The sequence below is a fragment of the Musca vetustissima genome, unplaced genomic scaffold (assembly GCF_032173495.1).
Source record: "Musca vetustissima isolate MV318-11 ecotype Yass unplaced genomic scaffold, APGP_CSIRO_Mvet_v1 utg9639, whole genome shotgun sequence".
In the NCBI taxonomy this organism is placed as follows: domain Eukaryota; kingdom Metazoa; phylum Arthropoda; class Insecta; order Diptera; family Muscidae; genus Musca; species Musca vetustissima.
This window is the reverse complement of record NW_026887794.1, coordinates 775,748-798,285: the sequence shown is the minus strand read 5'-3', so window position 1 is coordinate 798,285 and position 22,538 is coordinate 775,748. Positions and strand designations below refer to the sequence as shown.

Below are 22,538 nucleotides of genomic sequence, written 5' to 3'. Positions count from 1 at the left end.
GCGTTCTTAAATCGTCATTTGTTCTATAAGAAGAAGACATGCTATAAGAAGATCTACTGTTCTACTATAAGATGAAGGCCTCCATATCTTCTACAAGAAGAATACCTCCTGCTCTTCTATAAGAAGAATACTTCCAGCTCTCTTCTATAAGAAGACATTTTGCTCTTCAATAAGAAGACATTCTTCTCTTCTATAAGAAGACATTCTGCTCTTCTATAATAATATCTCCATATCTTCTATAAGAAGAAGACCTCCAGCTCGTCTATAAAAAAAAATATCCAGCTTTTCTAAATGCCTTTCGCTCTTCTATAAGAAGATCTCCAGCTATTCTATAAGAAGAATACATCCTGCTCTCCTATAAGGAGAACTTCAGAAGAAGTTCTATAGCTCTCCTATAAGAAGGAGACTTCTAGCTCTTCCATAAGAAGACATCCAGCACTTCTTTAAGAAGATGACCTCCAGCTCTTCTATAAAAGGAAGACTTCCATTAGAAGAAGACTTCCAGCTCTTCTTTAAGGAGAACTCCTTCCGAAGGCATAAAACTTAAAAAAAAAACTGCATACCGAATTTTCTCCAGGAACACGGAATACCAAATGACAGCTAACATTAACGTAATCTCTGTGTGCCTATGCCATAGATCAAAATCGAACATTTCTGGCTCTCCATGAATTTGGATTTTAAACTACATCTCTGTCGGATGAAGTGCATATAAAATCATTAAAATATCGAAAATGGTGAGGATATGTCAAAAAATGGACGCATATTGAAAATTTCCTATTTCCTTTATACTACCCTTACGATCGTTTATACTATTTTTTCATCGATTTTCATTTTAATTCTAAATAAATAACATTGTTTTCCTGTTACCTTTCTTAGGGTGCTATGTCTTCCACATAGCTATCCACCTTACTCCATTAGTCCATCTGTTAATTTCATTTTTTTATTCCTGATAAGTAAATGATTGGTCTGCTGTATCTGGTCTGCCATCTATCGTAACCTAGAAACAACGCCTACTTAAATTGTGTGCAGTGATTGGAGTCTTTGCTTATTTAGTATTGCCATTTTCCTCTGGGTGGCGCTATCTCTAGCCATTTCTAGTTTCTGTTATTCTCATGAGCTGATACCGAGGTAGAGAATTAAATATAGAGATGCTTCGGATGTATTGCATCTGTAGCCCCTTTTTACAAAAACTTTAAAATCACTTTGAAAGATAATTGTTCTCTCCGCTGGTATACGAACCCGGAACCCAAAGGCACCACTGTAATTCAAAATAATCAACAAATAATTGTTTGTCCTAGTGGTATTCAGATATGTTTTAATATATAAATTTATTATTTTTTTTAGTTTTTAATACATATTTATTTCTTGTTTTTCTATACCAAAAAATATTTAAGGATATTAAAAATACTGGTGGATTAAATCAACTGAAAATCCCATGCCATATTTAGAAAGTCTATGACATAGATATTTTCCCTAAATGTCGACATGGCTCTGACAATCGCATATTCAATCATAACTAAAGCGTTATGACATTCACTGCTGACCAGGCCACAGCAATCACATTTCACATGGAAGCTGCTGGTTGCTCTGGATTAGTTGGGTTTATCAATTCCATTGAGGGTTTTGATAGAAAGACAAAATATTTTCCTGATGATTGTTGAGAACATAACGGATGCCAATTTTCTTAAATTGTTGGAAAAAATGACGGATAAACCTCAGCGATCCACAAAATAATAATGAACGAATAATGGCTGGATGGTTGGCTTACTGGGATTATTGGCTGTTTGACTTCTGCCAGCAAGCAACTTTGTGACATACGAACGAACGAGCGAGCGAACAAACATCAGGCATTAAAGCACGTAAACTTATAAATAATGAATGATTGCAACTCGCCAATAACATCGACATTGCAAACATAAAAATGATAATAATTTCTTTTGTCTTTTAAATCGTTCGGGTAAGGATGCGACAGATGCGGGGGCTACGAAGAGGCATGTTTAAATTCATTGCAGAGCAAAAAATGAAAAAAATACAGGGAGTAAGTGATTGTGTTTGTTAGTAAATAAAGCAAAAGAAGAAGAGGAAGAAGTGAAAAAAACAACAAACACATACTAAATTATGATTGAATGTTTGTTGTTGCTATTTTCCTTTCTTTATTTTTTGTTTGTTTTGAGGACTTCATACATTCATTTATTGTTGTTGATAGTATAGTTTTGTAGAATACACCACCGTCACAAACCATCATCAACAACACTAACCACAACAACAACAAAAATAATATCAGCAACACCAACAGCAGCCCCATCATTCCCATAATGTTTTATTAATGATCTTTCGAAGATTTTTATAACGAATTGTTGGAAGTTTTGAACTAAAGTCGCGTATTTAATGTAACAACAAAAATAATGGTAGCCAAGTTAACAGCAACGGCGACGGCAGCGATGACAACAACAGGAACAGTGAAATTATTTTAGGTACCCTACTCCAGTTCACGACAAATGTGAATTTCTTGGAAGGAAATTTGAGGTTCATCTCTCTCACAGAAGGCAATGAAGCTTTTATTTTTGTCCATTATGTCCACGTTTCAATCAGTTCGTAATTTATGAGATATCTGATTTTTTATACGTTCAAGCCGGAGCTGATAATCCGAATAATGGAGTGAGAGCTTTACATCCATTTTTAATAATAGCCAGTTTGGATTTTATGACATATCCTTTTTTATCACTTGAAAATATATGCCCAAATATATATAATAATAACGTTTTTAATAATACTTCACCTCTAAAGTGGTTGATTTAGAGTGATTGGACTTTTGATGCCTTCAAGAATATGTAATTCGAAAACGCGATGAATTCCATGGGACCCCAGAGAAAGCTGAAGAGATCTTAGAGTAATTCTAAAGAGGTTCATTTTGAGCTAGTAAATGATTTCACTTCTGATGCTTTAATTCTCTTAAAAGATTTGCCACGAAGGAGGCGCGGACTCCACAAAAAGATCTACTCCGAAAAAGCTACGACTTTCATGGAAGTAAGGTGAAGACTGAGGGAATCTGATATATCTAGAGTGGTTCAAGTTAGTGTCTACTTTGTCTTCTGATGCTTTTATTCTTTCCCTTCCCAAGAAGATGTACTCGGATTTCAGGGGAGCCAGTAAAAGGCATAGAAGTCCGCAGGATAGTATCTGCTCTCAAAAGATCTACTCTATAAATCCGGCGAATTTCATGGGAGCCAGAAAAAAGCCGAAGAGATCTCAGGGTAAGTCTAGATCGGTTCATTGGTCTTCTAATGCTTCCATTCTTTCACTTGAAATATTTGCGATATGGCTTGGGTTGTCCATGAAGATCTTGGACACCAGAGAGTTGAGGGAACTTTAGAAAAGATTGTAGCAGCCCGAGAAACACGTGCAGTTTATCTTTCCTCCTCTAAGAGTCTCTCTTTTCGAATTTCTCCTCTAAGAGCCTCTCTTTTCGAATGCTGCTGACGCAAGAAGAGATGGTAAGTGGCGGTCTCACGGCACAAACGACAGGACAGCTCGGACACCGCATATACAAATCTTAGCGGGTCTGAGTTTACTGCCGCCAGAATTCATCGAATACGACACTGGCAACAGGAAAGGTACTCCAAAGGTACGACGACAATCTCCTACCTCAGAAGTGGGTAACCAGTCGAATCAACAACGTCACCGAGGGCCTCGACAATTTGAAGTTTTGACTAAAATCGTTGTTGAATTTTGCAGGTAGTTGTGTAGGCTTACGTTGATCACTTCTGCCGACTTTAATTTCCTTGATGCTAAGTGTGCTGTTGTTGTTTTTGTTCTTTTTTTGTTATACAACAATTTCTGCACAGTTGACTCGAGATAATTGTATGTGTTTATCGTTGTCTGCAATTATTGAGGATTCTGCAAGAAGCACCACAAACAATGTTTAAATATATGTACGAATGAATGTAAGGTATGCACGGACACATGTACAACAAGGTAGGCAGGTAGGTAAGTATGTAAGTGAAGGTACAATGTATGAACATTTTCATTCGAAATCAGATGATGCTAGCTAGCTATTCCATTCAAAAAGTTTTTAATCCATTTTTTTGTATTTGTCAGAGACAGTGAAGTGATTTCGAATTGAAAAAAATATACAAAATTATTAAAAATATCTAAAACGAAGAAAACAACAACAACAAACAATACACTTAATTAAAATATAAAATTAATTAGCATATTTTATAGCGTTATCAATGATAATATGCATTAAAACCTGTTTTGCAGCACTGTGTCATGACGTTAAACGCACTCGCACACACACACACATAGCTAGAAGTTTTGTCTTTTAATGATTTGGGAAGATTTTATTTTGGAGCAAATGACACAACGACAACAGCAGCCGATAGCCAAAAGAAATGCATGCATCAACATCACATCCAACGCGTCATCTCCCAGCAGCAGTCAGCGAGAATATTTTTGAAAAATTCCAATGCCCAAAGAAAAAATCTTTTGAAAGTTGATCATTTTTGTTATTAAATTTTTGTCGATTTATTTTCTTCATTTCTATTTGTTGTTGTTGTTGCTTTTTTTGATATTTGAACGAGCGTTGCCAGTTGACAGCTAAGTGCCGGTGCATTGGGATTTTATCGTTATGTCCACGATTTGTGCTTCTGGTGGTCACATACTTGTCTTGTTATCATTTTTCTTGGAGGTATGGTGGTGGGGGAGAGGTTTATTTACAGCCTGCGTAATTTCACTTCATTGAATTCCAAATGACAAACCACCAGCGGCATTAAATTCAGTTGATCTTGTATCACACACTCATTCACTTACTCCGCTAACAAGCAGTTGATGTTTTTTTTTTGTCCATAATATAGGGTGTGTGTGTGTGTGTGCACAAAATGCCGATTGCGAGTTATAATCATCGCCATTGAAATTGAAATGCGAAATTATAAAACAATTATTTTTATAATAACATTTCTTAGCGCGGAGGGGGAAATTATGTTGAAGCATTTCTGTTTTTTTTTTATTTTTTTCTTTTACTTTCATTGAGTAATTTTCATAGACAGCGATGTGATTGATTTTTATGAAGTGTTTTGTACACATTGTTGTATACAATTTTGGTTTCATAAATTTTAATCTGTAAATATAATAACATATTGTTATCACCCTTTGAGGTATCTACCGCCAATAATTGATGCCGGTCGTATCCAGCTTGTTTTATTATTTTTATACAATTGTAATATATTTATATTGTTTTATTACAACAAAACTATTTTAGTGTGAAAGTCCAAAAGTCGTCTCTAAAATCGAGTAAAAGAATTATACAAATATCACCTATAGTTTCTCAAATATGACAATTTGAAGTTTACCATCATACAAAATATCCCTATTGCTGACTTCTGGGCGCCTGTTACCAAAATTTTAAATTGCCTTGTATTTTATGTTTTTGAAATGTCTTTATTTTCTACACAAATTACTGGGTGAGAGAGGGTGAAGGGCGGGCGGCTCACTTATCCAGACATCTCGTATAATGATACATAATGATGTACATATGTATATATTTTCCATGACGATGAAACGTATAGGCATTCTTGCTCCTAGAAATATGCTACAGTTTGCTTGCTATTTTATTCATTCGGAGAAATTTAGCTTAAATTTAAAAATCAAATTATAAAGGAAGATCAGATTTGTGGTAACAGGCGACCAGAATCCAACAGCAGGGATGATTTTGTACGAAGGCTTGTTTCAAATTGCAATAACTTAGCGACGGAACAAGCTTTCTCTATGAAACTTGTACCAAATTGACGGTTGAAATGTATATTTTTTATTTATAAAATATAAATGTCACACATTTATAATTAAGTATATGGAATATGTATAATTGGGACCACGTTTGTATAAATATATTTTTGTATGTCCGCATCTTCCTAAAATTTCTGAGGAGAAAAAACGCATTGTTATTTTAATGAAACTTATAACTGATTTTCTATAGTTCTACTATAAAGCCCCTTCTTTTCGATGGCTGGCATGATTTCTGACCACATGAACATCCGAATCAAAAAATTCGAACTGCATTCAAATGAACTAGGAATACCATCGCACAAAAACTTAGCAAAATTACGGACCTATGAAATTTGATTCCCTATTTCTTTTTTATCACAAACCAAGTTTGAAGATAATGAAGAACTTGACCGATTACATTTGTCCTAGTTCATATGATAGCTGTGTATGTACAAAATAACGTCGAAGTAGGTAAAATGTGGTGACAAAATATATGAGGTTTAAGTTTTTAAAAAAGGGTTTTAGATCTACTCATTCAATAGATGGCGCTGACGACAAATGTTTGCCAGTGTTGCTATCTTATCGAAAACTCCCGGGTATTTTATATTCTTCATAACTTTTAAATGCGTAACGATAAAGAAATAATTCAAATGTATTTTAATACATACTTAGTACATCTTATAGAGCTTATAGTATATTTGACATAGTTGTCACATTAACAGAAAACAACAGTTTTCTTGGATTCTTCATTTTCAGATTATAGGTGCCGTATGTATTTACTCCTGACCGGAGACAATGACAGTATATTCAAGAGGAGTTGACCCTTAAATTGATAACCAATCAATCCTTTCCCTGAGAAATGTGCATGTTATGGCACAGTGTTAACCACCAGAAAACAAGATTCAAACATATTCCAGAGTATGAAAGATACACTGTTGACGTCTATTCGGTCAAGAGAATGGAAATATGGCGAAATATTTCCCAGGCTCGGGTTACAGATTCGCAGAGGTAAGTGGTAGTTGTGTAGAGTATCATAAGGTCCGGTCCCGTCCGACTAAACTTATCCGCATACTGGTTTAATGTATCTATTAATTTTCCATTCCAGGCCAGGTTGTTGTGAATTTAGTATGTGCTCGGATTTTCGCATGATGTCAATCGAAAACAATGTACAAACAAATTGATAATATGGATGGCCCGTCCCGCCTATGACAATAATTATATCTTTTGGAATTGTCCTATATTATCCTCAATCACAAAATTCTAGAAGGAAGGATTGGAATGCAATAGAGACCAATCGAAAACGTAGGTTAAGTTGTTAAGAAAGTTATTAAATTTAATATTTCTATTTTTTTAATGTATGTTTGTATTTGTTAAAATGTTTAATTAATAAAAAAAAAACGAATTTACTAAAAATATTGTTTGTTTTTATTTACGGATTCAAATACGGTAAGTATACATACATGTCCCTGCGCGTGCCACATATATTTATGTGATGACGTCACAATTTTTCTTTCACCTGATTTGGTGTATTTTTTGGGCAAATTTTACAAAAATACCAGGCGCTGAGAAAAAGTAGAAAGTAGCCCGCCAAAAAAATAGAAAAAATTTGCATCTGGCAACGCCTTACTAAGAAATTACAAAATTTGTAGCATACTTTTAGGCGCTCAAATTTTTTCGTGTGTAGAATGTTGCCAGATTCGAAAATTTAGACATTTTTATTTTTTTGGCGAGCAACTTGCTATTTTATTCTGGGCGCCTGGTATTTTTGTGAAATTTACCAAAAAGGCACACCATTTTTGGGATTTCTTTAATTCATTGGGAGGGAGCCAGGATAGGCATGTTAGAGTTTTACTAAGAAACTAATATTGAGAACCCCCACTAACAGATTTTTTAGACGTCCATAAGCAATCAAAAAACTTATTTTATTTGTTTTTAAGTCTGTTTATTTTTTATTCAACTTAATACATAAAAATTAATTAACATAACTTACTTAATTTAATACAATACAGTTTAGTATAATAGTAGTGTACAGAAATGAATGATGAATGAAGTCAGGCTTTATGTTTAGAGAGGGTATTTTCTTTCGGAAAATAAACTAATTGATATATTGGGCGCTTTCAGCTCCGTAACATGCACCTGGATTGAAATTCGCAGCAACAGTTTGGGGCTCATATCGGGAAATAAATTTGAAACCAAATTCATCGTAACTTCTTTGGTAGTCCTAGAAGAAAGAGTATTTCTATAAAAATTCACTTTGACTGCCCTTGTAACCTCCAAAAAGGTGACTGTTTTCATTTTCCTCGAAAAATTTTACTTGAAGAAATATTAAAAAAAATACACCTAAATAATGTTTGAAAAATCGACACATGAAGAATTAATTAGAACAAATAAAGCCGGAAGGATTATTTTATAACAATCTATTAAATATCATGTTTAATAAAAAATACCTGCATATCAAATATTTATTAAAAAATTTAAATTTTTCTTAAAAACTCTTCAAAACATCTTTCGGAAAGAGATAAACTGATGAATAATTAAATTATCGTTACGCGTTCGAAATTTATGAAGAATCCCAGAAAACTGTAATTATGTGTTAACATGACAACTCTGCCAAACTTTCTTATTCATATTCTAAACAATTCATTCGAATTATTTTATGTATTTTTACGCATTCACAACCTTGGCAGCACTGGCAAACACTTGTCGTCAGCGCCATTTATTTGATTGGGTAGATCCACAAATCAAGCATGCAAAATTTAAACCTAATTTGTTTCTCTTATAACTTTTGAACTACTGTAGATATTTAAATAAAATTGGTGTCACATGAAAGGTGTCATTTCACATTACCTTGTAAGATAAATAATAATTTAAGTTTTTTAATTTTTGAATATGAAATGTAGTATTAAAGTTTTCTATAATTTCTCTCTGTAATATATGTGTAATAAAGTTTTTTTGCTGGTCATAGTATAGTAGATAATTTACTCTTTCATCTGAGTAAAAAATTATACAAATATCACCTATAGTTTTTGAGATATGACAATTTAAAGTTTACCATCATACAAAGTATCCCTATTGCTGACTTCTGGGCGCCTGTTACCAAAATTTTAAATTGCCTTGTATTTTATGTTTTTGAAATTTCTTTATTGTCTACACAAGATACTGGGTGAGAGAGGGTGAAGGGCGGGCGGCTCACTCATCCAGACTTCTTGTATAATGATACATAATGATGTACATATATATGTTTCATGACGATGAAACATATGGACATTCTTGCTCCTAGAAATATGCTACAGTTTGCTCGCTATTTTATTCATTCGGAGACATTTAGCTTAAATTTAAAAATCAAATTATAAAGGAAGATCAGATTTGTGGTAACAGGCGAACAGAATCCAACAGCAGGGATGTTTTTGGATGATGGTTTGTTTCAAATGGCAATATCTCAGAAACGAAATGAGCTTTCTCTATGAAACTTTTACCAAATGAAAGATTTGAATGTTGGCTTTCATTGTGTAAATAATAAAAGACCATCGTAGGGATTTAGGCACAAATCTAAGAAAAATACACAATAAATACACAGTTATCGTGTTTTTATTTTTAATGGAAGTTATTTGGCTATAGCATACATAACAATAAATTATGTTAATATTTAAAGAGTTTTAATAAATTAAACCAATGGAAGTAACACTAAAAAATTAGTAATGCTGAAAAATCTATTTTTTTTTTTTGCTTAGAAAAAAATCATATATAGTAAATGGAAAATCCTCAGATCTTATCAGCTTAAAAGCTATTATCAAATTTTATTTTTGTCAATACCTATAGATCCATAGCATATGGACCTATGGTTATATACTCTGTTATTGATACTTACCTCATAATTTTACCAATCAAATCTTTTCATTTCATTTTACTTTGTATAAAAACATTTATTCTACTATAGTTTATTTAAAAATATAATAATATAATATTTATATATAAAAATATGTTTGTTCTTTCATCATTAAAAAATAAAATGTTTGTTCTTTCTCTTTTGTTCACATTTTTTGTTTGTTTTGTTTGTGGTTGCCGTTCATTCAATTTAAGTAGTATTTGTTCTTTTTCTGTTTTTGTTATATTTGTATTGTGTTTTGTTTGTATATAAAATAATTTGTTCATTTAAAATTAAGGTACAACTTAATAATTACGTTACAAACAAAAAAGAAATATTTTGTGTTTTTTATTATTTTCTATATTTTTTGTTTAAATAAAAATAAAACGAAAAAATAAACTAAAAATATGTATATATATATAAAATTAAAATAAAAAAAATAGTATATATATAAAACAACAAAATATAATAAGTGTTAATTGAAAATATTTTTCAAAATTAAATTAAAGAAAAAAATAAAATTAATTTCATGAAAGTATTACAAATATATTGTGATTTGTTGTTGTTTTGTTTTCGTTGTTGTATAAAAACTTGTGTATACTTTAAGAAATAATGTTACATATTTTGTTTATATAATAACGGCAAGATTTTTGTTGGTATTGAAAATAATATTAATATATTATGTTTATATTTAAATTAAATAAATATGAAAAGGGGAAGTGGGAATTTACAAATTTTTCAAAGAAAATAAAAGTAAATAAAGATTTGTTTTTAAAAAATAAATTTAAAGCAACAAAATTAAAAAATAAGGGAATTTTCTAAGAAAATGAGGAAGCCGTAGGGAATGTTTAATTTTTTTTGTATTTTAAGAAAATAGTGGAAGGTTTTTTGTTCATATTTTTATAGGTATTTATATTTACAATTTGTGTTTTTTTGTTTTTAATGGTAGTTTTTTTTGTGTTCTAGATTTGTTGTTTTGTTTTCATTCAAAATACCTCATCACATATATTGTTGGGTAGGGTAGGTTTTTTGCGGTTGTAACATCTAATGCTTTAAATTTAATTTGTAAAAATGCTTTGTGTTCCATTTCATTTTAATAAAGTAATAAAAATTATATCATTATATCATGTTGTTGTTATTGCATTTTTTTAAGATTTTGTTGTTTTTGTCTCACAAAGAAATTTTTTGTTTATGTTTTTCGATTGATTGTTGTTCTTCAAAGTAAGCATCAATTTTAAATTGAGATCTTATATATTTTTGTTTAGAATATGAAAAGAAGAAGAAGAAGACATTTGTTTTTTTATTTTTATTGGAAGCAAATTTAGATTGACATCGTTTTTTATTTATTAAGCAAAATTAACTTTAAATCGAAAAACACAGTTGAAAAATTAAATGAACTAAAATTAGTTTAAAAATAAAATATTTAAACAATATTATGGAAAGACTTAACGTTTAACTCAGCTGTATCCAATGCAATCTTATCGTATTGAATTAAGAAAACATGATTTTCAAGAAAATCTTAAGTAGAGTGATTTTTGTTGTAAAACAATAACAATTATTTTTTTTCTTCGACATTAAAACTATTTGTTCATATTTATAAAGAGTATTTGTTTTTGTATTATTGTAAAAGTAGCATCCAAAGAAAATAAAGGAGTTTAGTGATAACTAAAATCCTATTAAATTGATGCTTCTTAATTATTTTTAAATTATATTAACAATAAGAAAATAATTTCCAATTTGAATATATTTTCCCACGCCTTTTCTCTTTGAGTTTAATTGGTTTCAGACAAAAGACTTAAGACACAAACGTTATTGTGAGATTAAGTTGCATACCAAAGAGAGAAACACACAAGGGGCTTACTCCCGACTGAGAGAAACCAAAAAACTTAAGTCACAAACATCTTTTGGAGAGCAAACTGTCATAAATATTACATTGAAATCAAAAGACTTAAGACACAAACTCCTTACGGAGAAGCAAGAGAAGAAATATTTTCCAATCAAAATATGTCTTAAAATGACTTATGAAACGAACTTTTCTTCTTGAAGGAAAATAAATTACTTTGGAAATTATTTAATATTGCTATGATTTTAGTTTTCTTTTGTTATTAGTTTGTGTTTATGTTGTTGTTATAATTATCATTATTCTTGATACTATTGGCACTTAAAGAATCGGTTAATACAATATAAAAAATTATCATCATTATTACTATTACGATTATTTGTTCGTTGTTGGTTGTTCTTTTTTTTATAAATTATTATATAAAAAAATATAATGTTCTTGTAATTGCTGCTATTATTTAAATTATTTAAACAAAAAAAAAAATATTAAAGACACATCAATCTCGATTATAAATATTTGTTTTTTTCTTCTTGTTTATCATTTGACTTAAAAGCTATATGCTGGTATGCAAAAAATGTATATAATTTCCTTAATAAAAAGAAAATAAATTTTTAAATTAAAAAATATATATTGTAACCTTAAAATTTGTGCATATTTCCTTTTGTTGTTGTTGTTGTTGTTGTTGATGTGATTGTTTTTTTGCAGTGATTTTTTTCTGGTTCTCCTTCTTGTTGTTGTATATGGCTATTTACAAACATTGCTGCATTTCCAAGAATTTTTATTACTTTTATTCTTGTGTTTTTTTTCAATAAATTATTAACATTAATAGAAAACATCCTCCATTGACTTTGGGGGCGGGGTTGTGTATATATACGCTAAAGACTGCCACGTTTTTATTAGCATTCATTGTTAGCAATTATCAATGATTTTGCAATTCAGTTAATGTTATATCATACAATTCTTCTTCGATTTGTTGAACTTCTAATAAGAAAATATCTTCATTGCAATAATATGAAATCATATCATCATCAATTTTCGCCGTAATCCTAAAAGAAAGAAAATAGAAAAATATAGAATTTTAATAAAAAAAATAAATAAAATTATATGCTAAATAAGAAACTACCAAAAAACAAAATAAATAATAAAAAAAAGAAAACTAAATAAATAAAATGTAATGATGATTTTTTAAAACTAATAAATGACATGTGTTTTTCTTGTGTGTCTGAAGAAGAAACATGCCTGCTAACTACAAAGCTTTATTTTCCCCAAAAAACCCTTGATTAGTATTTTTGTACATTTATATTAATTTTATTTTGTTGCTGTTGTTGTTAGTATATCCTTGTTTGCCTCCTTGTTGTTTTTTATAGGTTATGGTTAATTGTGGTTGGTTAAAAACACTTACCCCTTTTTATTTGTTCGATATATGTTATTTATACTCGTTGTTGAGATTTTATATTTATTTTCAATCTGTAATTGAGAAAAATGAGAGAAAACAAAAAAAATTGATGATGCGTTGTTTCTTTTTGTAGAGTCTATGATGGGTGTTTGCTGTGTTTGTGGTCGTCGTTTTGTTTTACCTACACTTTCAATAATAGTTTAACAAAAACTCATAGATATTTTTTGAACTTTAAAACCAATTACAAAAATTAATAATAAGAAAAAATAATTTTTAAAAAATGTCAGCCAATTAATAAATGTAGTTTCATATAAACAGGGTTCGATAATATTTATATAAAATTAAACAGAAAAAAATCAATATTTTACTACAAGAAAATTGGATCTAAATTTAAATACACAACATGTTTATTTAGATTAGACATGCTAGCTAATGTCAATATACTGGGCACATAAATGTCCTCTATTTCCAATTAGGAAAATATTGTATGTTTAAGATAATATTTTTTATAAAAATGTATTAAATCATTTCAAAACTTCCAAATGAAAAACTAATTTCAAATTTCTCTTACATAATTATTTGCTGTTTGGCTCCTTTTCATATTTTTAAATTATATTTCCTGTATTTCTCTTTATTATTAGTGTCACTTACATTTATTTTATTTAAAAGACTTAAGAAACAAACTTTAACGGATACTGAGAGAGCTATGGAGATAATAAAGGTCACTACAGCCTATAACTGAGTATGAGTGTGAGAAGAGTAAATAAAACAAAGACAACGTGGAGAGTATCTTGGTTGTTAATTACCATTAATTTCAAAAGACTTAAGGCACGAACTTGAATAGAATATCACATTGAATAGTATTTTCTCTGAGAGAAGATATATTAAATGTGCTTGTTGGATACTCACTTATATAGTGTTTGCTTGCATTTATTTCAAAAGATTTTAGACACAAACTTTAAATGTTGAAATCTATCTTTATCAAACTTACATTTTATTTAATACATAATAATGGTGAATTTTAAAATTTTGTCACAACTATATAATCTTGATTCTCATAACCAAACAATATATCCTTCAGAACGATACAAATTAAAAGCTTCAAAAATAATTGCGCTAACTTAACCCATTTCATTTCGAACCCTGATTTATTTTTTTTTTAATATTTTCATTGTATAGTGTTTCAGGAAATTGTGCATCAGTGTCTTTTGTTTAAGATGAATGATGGATGGACTATAAAATGATAAATCGTTCAGGCTAAACTGAATTTATTTTGACGGATATTAAATGGAACTAAAAAATATTTCAACAATTTGTAATGCATGGATTTTTTCTCATTCCACTCTATGATTGACCCCACGAACGAGTACAATATTTGGATTAGATTTGGTATGGAAAAAGAAACAACAACAAAATTGCAAGTGTACATTTTCTTTGCTGTTGATGTTGTTGGTGCTAATTTACCACAATGTTGACAGTAGTATTACAATGTGTTAGACAAACATATATGTATGTACGGTATTGGTTGGTGATACTAAGTACATGTTGATATTTAGTTCTTCACAATTATTAAAACACACACTCACACATATATAAACATAGTTTACACCACCATAGTTAAAAAAGAAGGCTAGTAGTAGTAGAGTGGTAGTAAAGTGTATTCTAATTTTATTTATTATGGTGTGTGTCTATGTGAGTGCAAATGTTCAGAGTTGGTAAGTAAGTCGATTAGTTGTGTTTAGGTGTTGCTGGCGATGCTTGTTGTTTGCCATTTTTAGTTTGTGGTGGCGGTATTTATTTCTTATTTTTTCTTGCTGTTGAATACTCATGACTTGAAATATAAACTCATAAGTACATGGGTCTGAGAAGTACACAACATAAAATTACCTACTTCGTTTGGGGGGTATTGCCACTGTAATTCATCGTCCAGTTGTTGTTGTTGGTGGTGGTGGTGGCTATGGCTGGTAGTTGTAATGGCTGTGGCTGTGGCTGTGGTGCACTGTTGCTGTTTATTTTTTGTATTTGTTGTTGTTGTTTGTTCCCCACAGAAATTAATTAATATATTAATTATAAGAAAACACTTAAATTATTAACCAGTAGTCAGTTGTTCTTGCTGATGTTTATTTTTTATACGTTTAAATAGTATAAAATGCATTAAAGTGCTTTATTAGCGAAAATTTGGTTTGATTTGGTTTTGTTTATTTGCTTCTGTGTGAGTGTGAATGGTGTAATTGGTGTTTTGTGTTGGTTGGAGTGTAAAAATGGTTTGCTTGATGATGGTGGTGGTTGTGTGCTACTGTTTGTTTGGCACACTGTTTATTTTTATGATGGTGGCATTTCGAAATGAGTGAGTGAATGACTGACTATATAAAGACAATTAAAAGACCTGATCTTTGATAATGATTTAATTTAATTTTGATTAATTTTTGTTATAACAATTAATAGATTAAACTAAATAACAATGAAACCCTGTGACTAATTCGTACATTTTGGTTGATTTTTATCGCAATAAATCTTGGTAGTGGTAGATTTTATTTCCACAAAGCCAATGCCTCAAAACCAAAATGAACAAAAAATAACAAGTTAAAAAGTTAATATTTGTTGTTTGTTGGTGGTGTTGGTTGATTGGTTGGTGGTGGTGGTTTATTTTGCAGTTGGTTTGAAACAAACCCCATTGTTGTTGCAGTTGTTTTTTGATTTAAAATTAATATTAGACAAATATTTATTAATTGGCGATGACATTTTTCTTGGTTTGGTTTTAAAGTTATGAGTTTTTGTGTTTGTTTTTTTATATTTATATATAGATTCTGTAATTGTTGTTTGCCAAACTATTAATGAAAATTTTGTAGGGACCAGCAGACAGATAGAGGTAGGAACAAGTTAAGGAAAGGGGGGCGGGGAACTTTTTGTTTTGCAAACTTACCGCATTCAAAAGGCCAATGGTGGTGGGCGGCACAACATGTAGGGGGGTATAGACATCTTCATTTTCCTGTCTCACATACAGCATAACCCTTTCACTGGTGGGTGGGGTCATGCGGCCACGTTTCATGGGTGGTCCAAATTCACTCATTGCCAAACTTTGATCCAAAATGTGATCCTTTTTGTCACTGTGTTTGGAAAAAGAAAAATATAAAATAAAGAGAGAGAGAGAAAAAAAATACAAATTATATAACCATTCTTTGATGTTGATTCGGAATTCATTGTTATTCTTGGTTGATTTTTACAATATACTCACGTCTGCATGTCTGGTGGAAAATGATTGTGAAATTTCAATGTTGGCGTTGCTACCTTTTGTCCATGCAATAAGAACGGTGAGGCACCCTTTAAATCGCCCGCCCCATCAGTCTCATGGCCATAGAAGCCCTGCGAAGAATTACCAAATTGATTGTTATTGTTATTTGGGTTGTAATAGACATCATGATTGTATTGTGTGTTTAAAGATGTTAAATGTTGCGGAGAAGAAGTTGCATTTGCATTTGTTGTGGTGGTAGTAGTAGAATTATTATTATTGTTGGTGGTGGTAGTGGTAGTAATATTGTGATTATGATTTGTTGTTGAGATTATTACAGATGTTGCAGAAGAGATATTATGATGCATTTGATTTCTTACCTTCTCCAAATCGTCGGCTGGTGAAAACAATACCGGCGGCTTGGTAAGATCTTGCATAGAATAAAACTCTGAACGATCGGTAACTGGATGATATAATTCATCCAATTTTTTACGTCCGGTAGCGGTCATTTTACGTTTTGCCGAACGCCGTTCTTCATCACGGGTTTTACGTTCAGCACCCTATAACAAAAAGAAAGGAATATAAAATAATACAATTAATAAAAGAATTTGTGGAAAATGAAGAAAATTCTAATAGTATGCTTTCATTTTTTTTGAAGAATTTCATTGTAAAATTGTTTGTCTATTCTTTAATGTACATTAACTAAAATATAAAAGTATTTATTTTAAAATATATTTGCTTATTGCAAAGTTATATTTTGAAGTATTTTTTCTAATTGTTTACAATTTTTCTCCTGAAAAAGAGAGAAAAACATTCAGAGTTAAGCAGATTGCCAAGTTCGCTGTTTAAGTCTTTTGATCTTAGGCAGCAATTTACATCATTTTATTCATTTAGAGCACAGTCGGGCGAACCACCGCACGCGTGCACTCTCGCGAGAGTGAGTGAGGAAGAGAGATTCACCGTTTTAAGAAACTCTTTACACGAAGTACTGTAAAGTTTGTTTCTTAAGTCTTTGCTAATTTACTCGGGGTTTTCAATTGTCATTTCGTTTTAGAGAGAATGAGTGAGAGAGAAGGGATATTTAAAAATTTGTAATTGTATTTGAGCACAATTTAGTGTCTAATTTCTTTTTTGAAGAGCCAAAGGGAAATAAATGTAAATTCTAGTGTCCATTATGAAATTTCTTAACAATTTTTGATTTCTTTTTTTTTAATTTTTTCTCTCTTTGCTGTAGGTTTTTTTTTATAAAACCCTAACTTATTACATTTCAAAACCCTCATATTTTTTCCTTCCAACTCACTGTCCATCACCCGGCATCACACTACTGACAACAGACAGGGCTGTATGTTAAATGTCAACAGAAACAACACCAGAAGCAGTGGAAACCACTCACTATTAAAGCGATTTTTTTCCTTGGGCTGGTTGGCAGACAGGCAGCAGCATGTAGTTTTTTGCTCCTTCTTACAAATCCTTTATAATTAGATGCGAATCACCGAACACACTTCTACTAACATGCTGCGCAAAGAAAAAAGATGACAGCCATACAACAAAAGTTTTATCAAGCGGAAATGCACATGTGGAAAATGCTCAAAGGAGATAAAATAGAAAAACTAAGAAAAAAAAACAACAGCAACAAACCCCAAGATGATGTACCATCATGGACATTACAATTAAATAAAATTGCTTTGGAGGAATGAAAGATAGATAATGGTAATGGTGTTGGTGGCCATGGAGAATATGCCTTAATACCATGCCAATCTAATCCATCTGCATAAGACCATAATAAATCTTGAGATATTTTTTTGTTTTATTATTATTTTCAAACAAATAAACAAAAACAACAAGTGTAACATCATTGCAGTATGAAGAAAAAGAAGAAGAAGGTTTTTTGTCTTCTGGCTTTCGTTCTACGGATGACATGCCAACAATTATTATTTGTTGTGGTATTTTTGTATTTCACTCTCTATTCGTGTAAGGTTATCATTAAAATTTTGCAATGCTTAAGAGCAAGGCAGCATTGCAGCGAAAGGCAATCATAATTTTGTTGTGAAAAAATATAAATTGTAACAACAACGGCAGCAGCTGGATAATTTTTTGCGCTAGAGACGCCAGCCAGATGATACATATCTGGCAAACACCCCAACATCAAAGCTACTTATACAGCTAATAGTTTACCAAGAATTGCTAATGAAGCGTTTAAAAATCCATGCAGGCACAAGTGTGAAGTATATTTTTCTACTTCATGGAAATGCTATAAATTCTGTAACGAAAAAAAAACTTTTTTCCGCCTGCTACAATTGATGTATGGCCGCCGCTTGCCTTTCGCACTAAATAAAACAAAAAACGAGATGAGAGGAGGGAGGGGAGGGGAGAAAAACTAAGGCACACAACTATTTTATTCTAAAATATGGCTGGTTGGTTGCTTGGTTTGGCTAACGGTATAAATGCTAATGCCCGACACTATCTATAATCGTTAAACACAAGCCACAAAATGTAGCAAAAGGAAAGAAATCAACAAAGCAACGGAAGCTTTGGCAAAGCCATACATCCTGCCTTTGTTTGATATAAAGATTTTTCTTTTTTTCTTAATATCTTGGAAAGTCCAACCATGCCACGATATGTTTGCGAGTATGTGTTTGAGTATGTTTCGGCATGGCTTATGCTTATTGACGTTGAATTTCCTTAACATTTTTACGGGGGAATTTATAGCTTCATGCAATCGAGAGCGATCGAGTGCAGTAAATGATCTGACACGCATCTTTTTTGCTGTTCATGTTATATGGCTATGTCGTTGTTGTTGTTGTTGGCGGTAAGTAAGGTGAAAGATTTCAATATCAGTTAGCATACATATCGATTGTCTGTTGTTGTTGTTGTTATTTTTGTTTTTCTTCTTTTTACAGATATGTGAGTTAGAGTGTTAAACTATTTCAAGCCATAAATTTTGTAAATCTTTAAAGAAGAAAACTGAAATAGATCTTATGTGTCGGAGTTTCGTTTTGTTATCCATTTGGCTGGGGATTTGGCACATGGACATGTCTATCTGTCTGTTTGATCTAACAAAAGTAAAGATTTTCCTTTCCTTTTGTTGTTGGAGAGCAAAGACAATAGTATTTTTAAGTAAAGTATAAATTTTAATATGATTTAAAAAACGAAGATGCAATTTATACCAAATGTTTAGATTTAAAAGTATTAAAAACTTAAAATTCGTAAAAAAGAACTTTATAAATTAACAAATTTTCTTTAATGTGTTTTAGAAATAAGTTTTCAAAGGGTTTTTGCACCATTACATGTAATAAGTAATAAAGATATTAGCTCCTAATTAAAACCATTAGCAAAGAGGTGATCTATGTTTCTTAAGTCTTTTGATTAATGTTTGCCAAATGACAATAATAATTCTAATTGCCCAATGACATACATTTTAGGATATTTTAATTAAAAATGATGAATGCTCTCCCATTTGTAACAATGTATATATTTGTTTAATTTTTTTTATATAAATCATTTAAAAATATTTTCTCAACATAATGACCTCTCCACAATACTCCAAAGAAATACAAAATTACGGAAAAATTTATTGTATATTGATGTACACCTGAACATTTCCAGCAGCCATATGTTTGTTGGCCAAAATATTTTGGTTACTCATTTTTTTGTTTTTTTTTTTAATTTAAGCCTCCAAGAGGTCTATCACCTTTTTGTATAAGATTTGCGTAATTATTATAAGCCACCATCAACAGCAATAACTGACTAACTGACTGCATCAAATAGGTATAGGCATTAACAATAATCAGAGATTACTCTGACTTATAACCAAGAAACAACAACGAATCATAGAAGGGGGTGGGTGTGTGCATGTTTTGTTAGAAGTCAAACGGCTGATGGTGATGCTGATGATGATGGTTTTCCTAAGAAAATAACAGCAAAGAAAAAATAGACAGCCTGCCACCAGCATCAACGTAATATGTTTATAAAAATAAATGTTAAACTTTTTAGCTGTCAGTTTAAAGCCTAGGCAAATTATTTTTTTTTTATTTTTGTTTTGTTCGTCTTTTCTTTAATTTATTTTGTAATGAAAAAAATAGTTACGCAAATCATGTAAGAGGAAAACAAACAAAATATACTGGGAAAATAAGAGAGATATAATGAGTTATGTAAACAAATTAGTAAAGGTCTATTTTTCCAATTGCCATATTGGAATGAAAACATGTCAAAAATCTCTATTATTAATAAGAAAGATAATTTTTGATCATATATAGTCTCTTTGCTCTTTAAATCAAAATATACTTCTATAAGTTTTCATTATCACTATTAGTGTGTGATAGAAAGAGAGAGACGATAGAGAAATATTTGTCTCTTTATTATTGGAATGTAACTGACATAAATAACAATGACTGTGCGTAGCAAAGAGAGTAATACTATAATACTCTCTCTCTCTCTCACTCACACATTATCTATAAACATATTAAAACATTAAAAATCAAAAGGCTTAAGAAACAAACTTATTTCAATTGGAAGTTAAAAAAAAAGACTTAAGACCCGAACAGCAAAAAAAAGTTCATTGAGAAAACAAGAGAGAGATACTTAAATAAATAACAGTTAAATACTCATATAGGATCATTATGTGCAATAATAAAAAATATTGCAGTTAAAATTAGAAAAGTCAAAAGACTTAAGAAACGAATCACTCTTTTTCTCTCATTAGGAAAAAAAAGACTTAAGACACGAACAGGATATGGCTTTATTGTGAAAAACAATCATGGAAAAATAAAAGACTTAAGACAAAAACATTTAATTTGGAGTAATAATTATATGAAAAACTAAATAAAACAAATGATTTCAAAATTTATTTTTATCTTAAAAAAATAATATTTTACCCAAGAGGTAATCTAATTAACAAAAACTTTTCCTGGAATTTAAATATGCCATATTTTCCCTATCTTTATGCCTCCTCTTAATTGTTGAAAACTATTATGCCGTCCATGAGATTTAGCTCATGTTTAAGCCGGATATTGAAATTGTATCTCAACCTGTATTGGTGTGTTATCCGTTAAATAACACATTTCCTTTTTACCACTGTTTGTTCACACTAAACTACATAATTTATTATGAGATGATATGCTAAAAGAAGTTCTAGTAAATTTTGTCTTAATGAACTACAAATGTCAATTGGATATTTTTGTTAATTATAACAAAATATGGGTTTTTTCTTTGGCGTTCGTTTATCTAAAAACTTGTTTGCCAAATAATGTTGGCACTCCAAACATTGATTAGGTGGTTTAAATTTAAATTTCAGGTTTTTTTGTGTCAAGTATTTGTAATAAAATTCATTGAAGAAAAAATCTACTTCAATTAGTATTCAAAAGAGAGAGAGAGAAAGAAAGCAACGCTAATTACAGAACGAAAAAACACATCAAAGATAATCAAAACAAAAAAATTGAAGGCAATAGGAAAAAATGTAGATTAGAAATACAAATTTGTTGAATGAAACCCAAGAATTTTTTTCTTGTGGAATTACAAAAAGAAAACTTTAACTTATTGTGAAGGGGGATGGAGAGGCATTTTTCCATTCAATTGCTTTCTCCAGTTTCTTTTGTTGCTAATTAATTGAAAATCCATTATATTTACTAAATGAGAGTAAAGTCATGGCATCATGTCTGTTTTTTCAGTTTTTAGATTAAAACTAAAGATCATCAGACGGGCCATTAAATGGGCATTGATGGCTAATAAAACAATAAGTATGTGCGGTTGTGGTTAAAATGCCTTTGCATTTTAATTTTGGGTGTGGTTTGCTTAAATGCTGTAGAAAATAACATGCCAAAGACACAATTGAAGAAGACAAAAACAAAAAAACTAAGCAATAATCAACAGCAGTAGCTGACATAAACATAATGTTATACTTTCTAAAACGGAAAATGAATCAGCCAGGTATGAAGTAAAAAAAAGAATTTCTTTTGAAAAAAACGTCCACAACAAAAACAAAGTTGTGAATGATCACAGAAAATGTATAACTGAAATAAAGCTACTGTTGTTATGTTTCAGGCCAGGTTGCATCCCCACCAAAACCAATTGTTAGGTTGTTGTTGCTGCTGCCTTATATTATTTTATTGGTTTGTTTCTTCTTATGGCTTTAGGCTGTCGTTGCAGCTCACAAGCTCTTGATAATATTGAAGGCTATGCGCTAATTTGAATTCAATGGAATTTTATGAAATTACAACAACAATATCGGCTGGCTGGCTACATACCAACTATAATAAACACTATTATAAGAAACACAAATTTAATTGATAGCATCACCGATGTTGCCAGAGCCATATGATTATTGCTTGCTTAAATTACATATGCACGAACATTACAGAAGAAAAAAAATCAGCAACAACAACAAAAAACCAATCAAAAAAGGAAATAAGACAATAATAACAACAACAGCATCAGCAATAATGGAAAA

At 30.7% G+C, this 22,538-nt stretch overlaps 1 protein-coding gene across 4 annotated transcripts in view; it reads right to left on the bottom strand.

Moving 5' to 3' along the window:
- Positions 1 to 12,387: 12,387 nt before the first annotated feature.
- Positions 12,388 to 22,538, bottom strand: part of LOC133335508 (protein grainyhead) — a 161,555-nt gene continuing 151,404 nt past the window's right edge. For 3 of the 4 annotated variants that reach the window (XM_061543784.1, XM_061543786.1, XM_061543787.1), the window contains 5 exons: positions 16,474 to 16,653; positions 16,100 to 16,227; positions 15,788 to 15,971; positions 12,871 to 12,935; positions 12,388 to 12,514 (listed from right to left, as the gene is read on the bottom strand). In XM_061543784.1, coding sequence (XP_061399768.1) covers positions 12,388 to 12,514; positions 12,871 to 12,935; positions 15,788 to 15,971; positions 16,100 to 16,227; positions 16,474 to 16,653 — 684 coding nt within the window. The remainder of the gene's footprint in view (positions 12,515 to 12,870; positions 12,936 to 15,787; positions 15,972 to 16,099; positions 16,228 to 16,473; positions 16,654 to 22,538) is intronic. The other variant, XM_061543785.1, reaches the window with a different exon arrangement.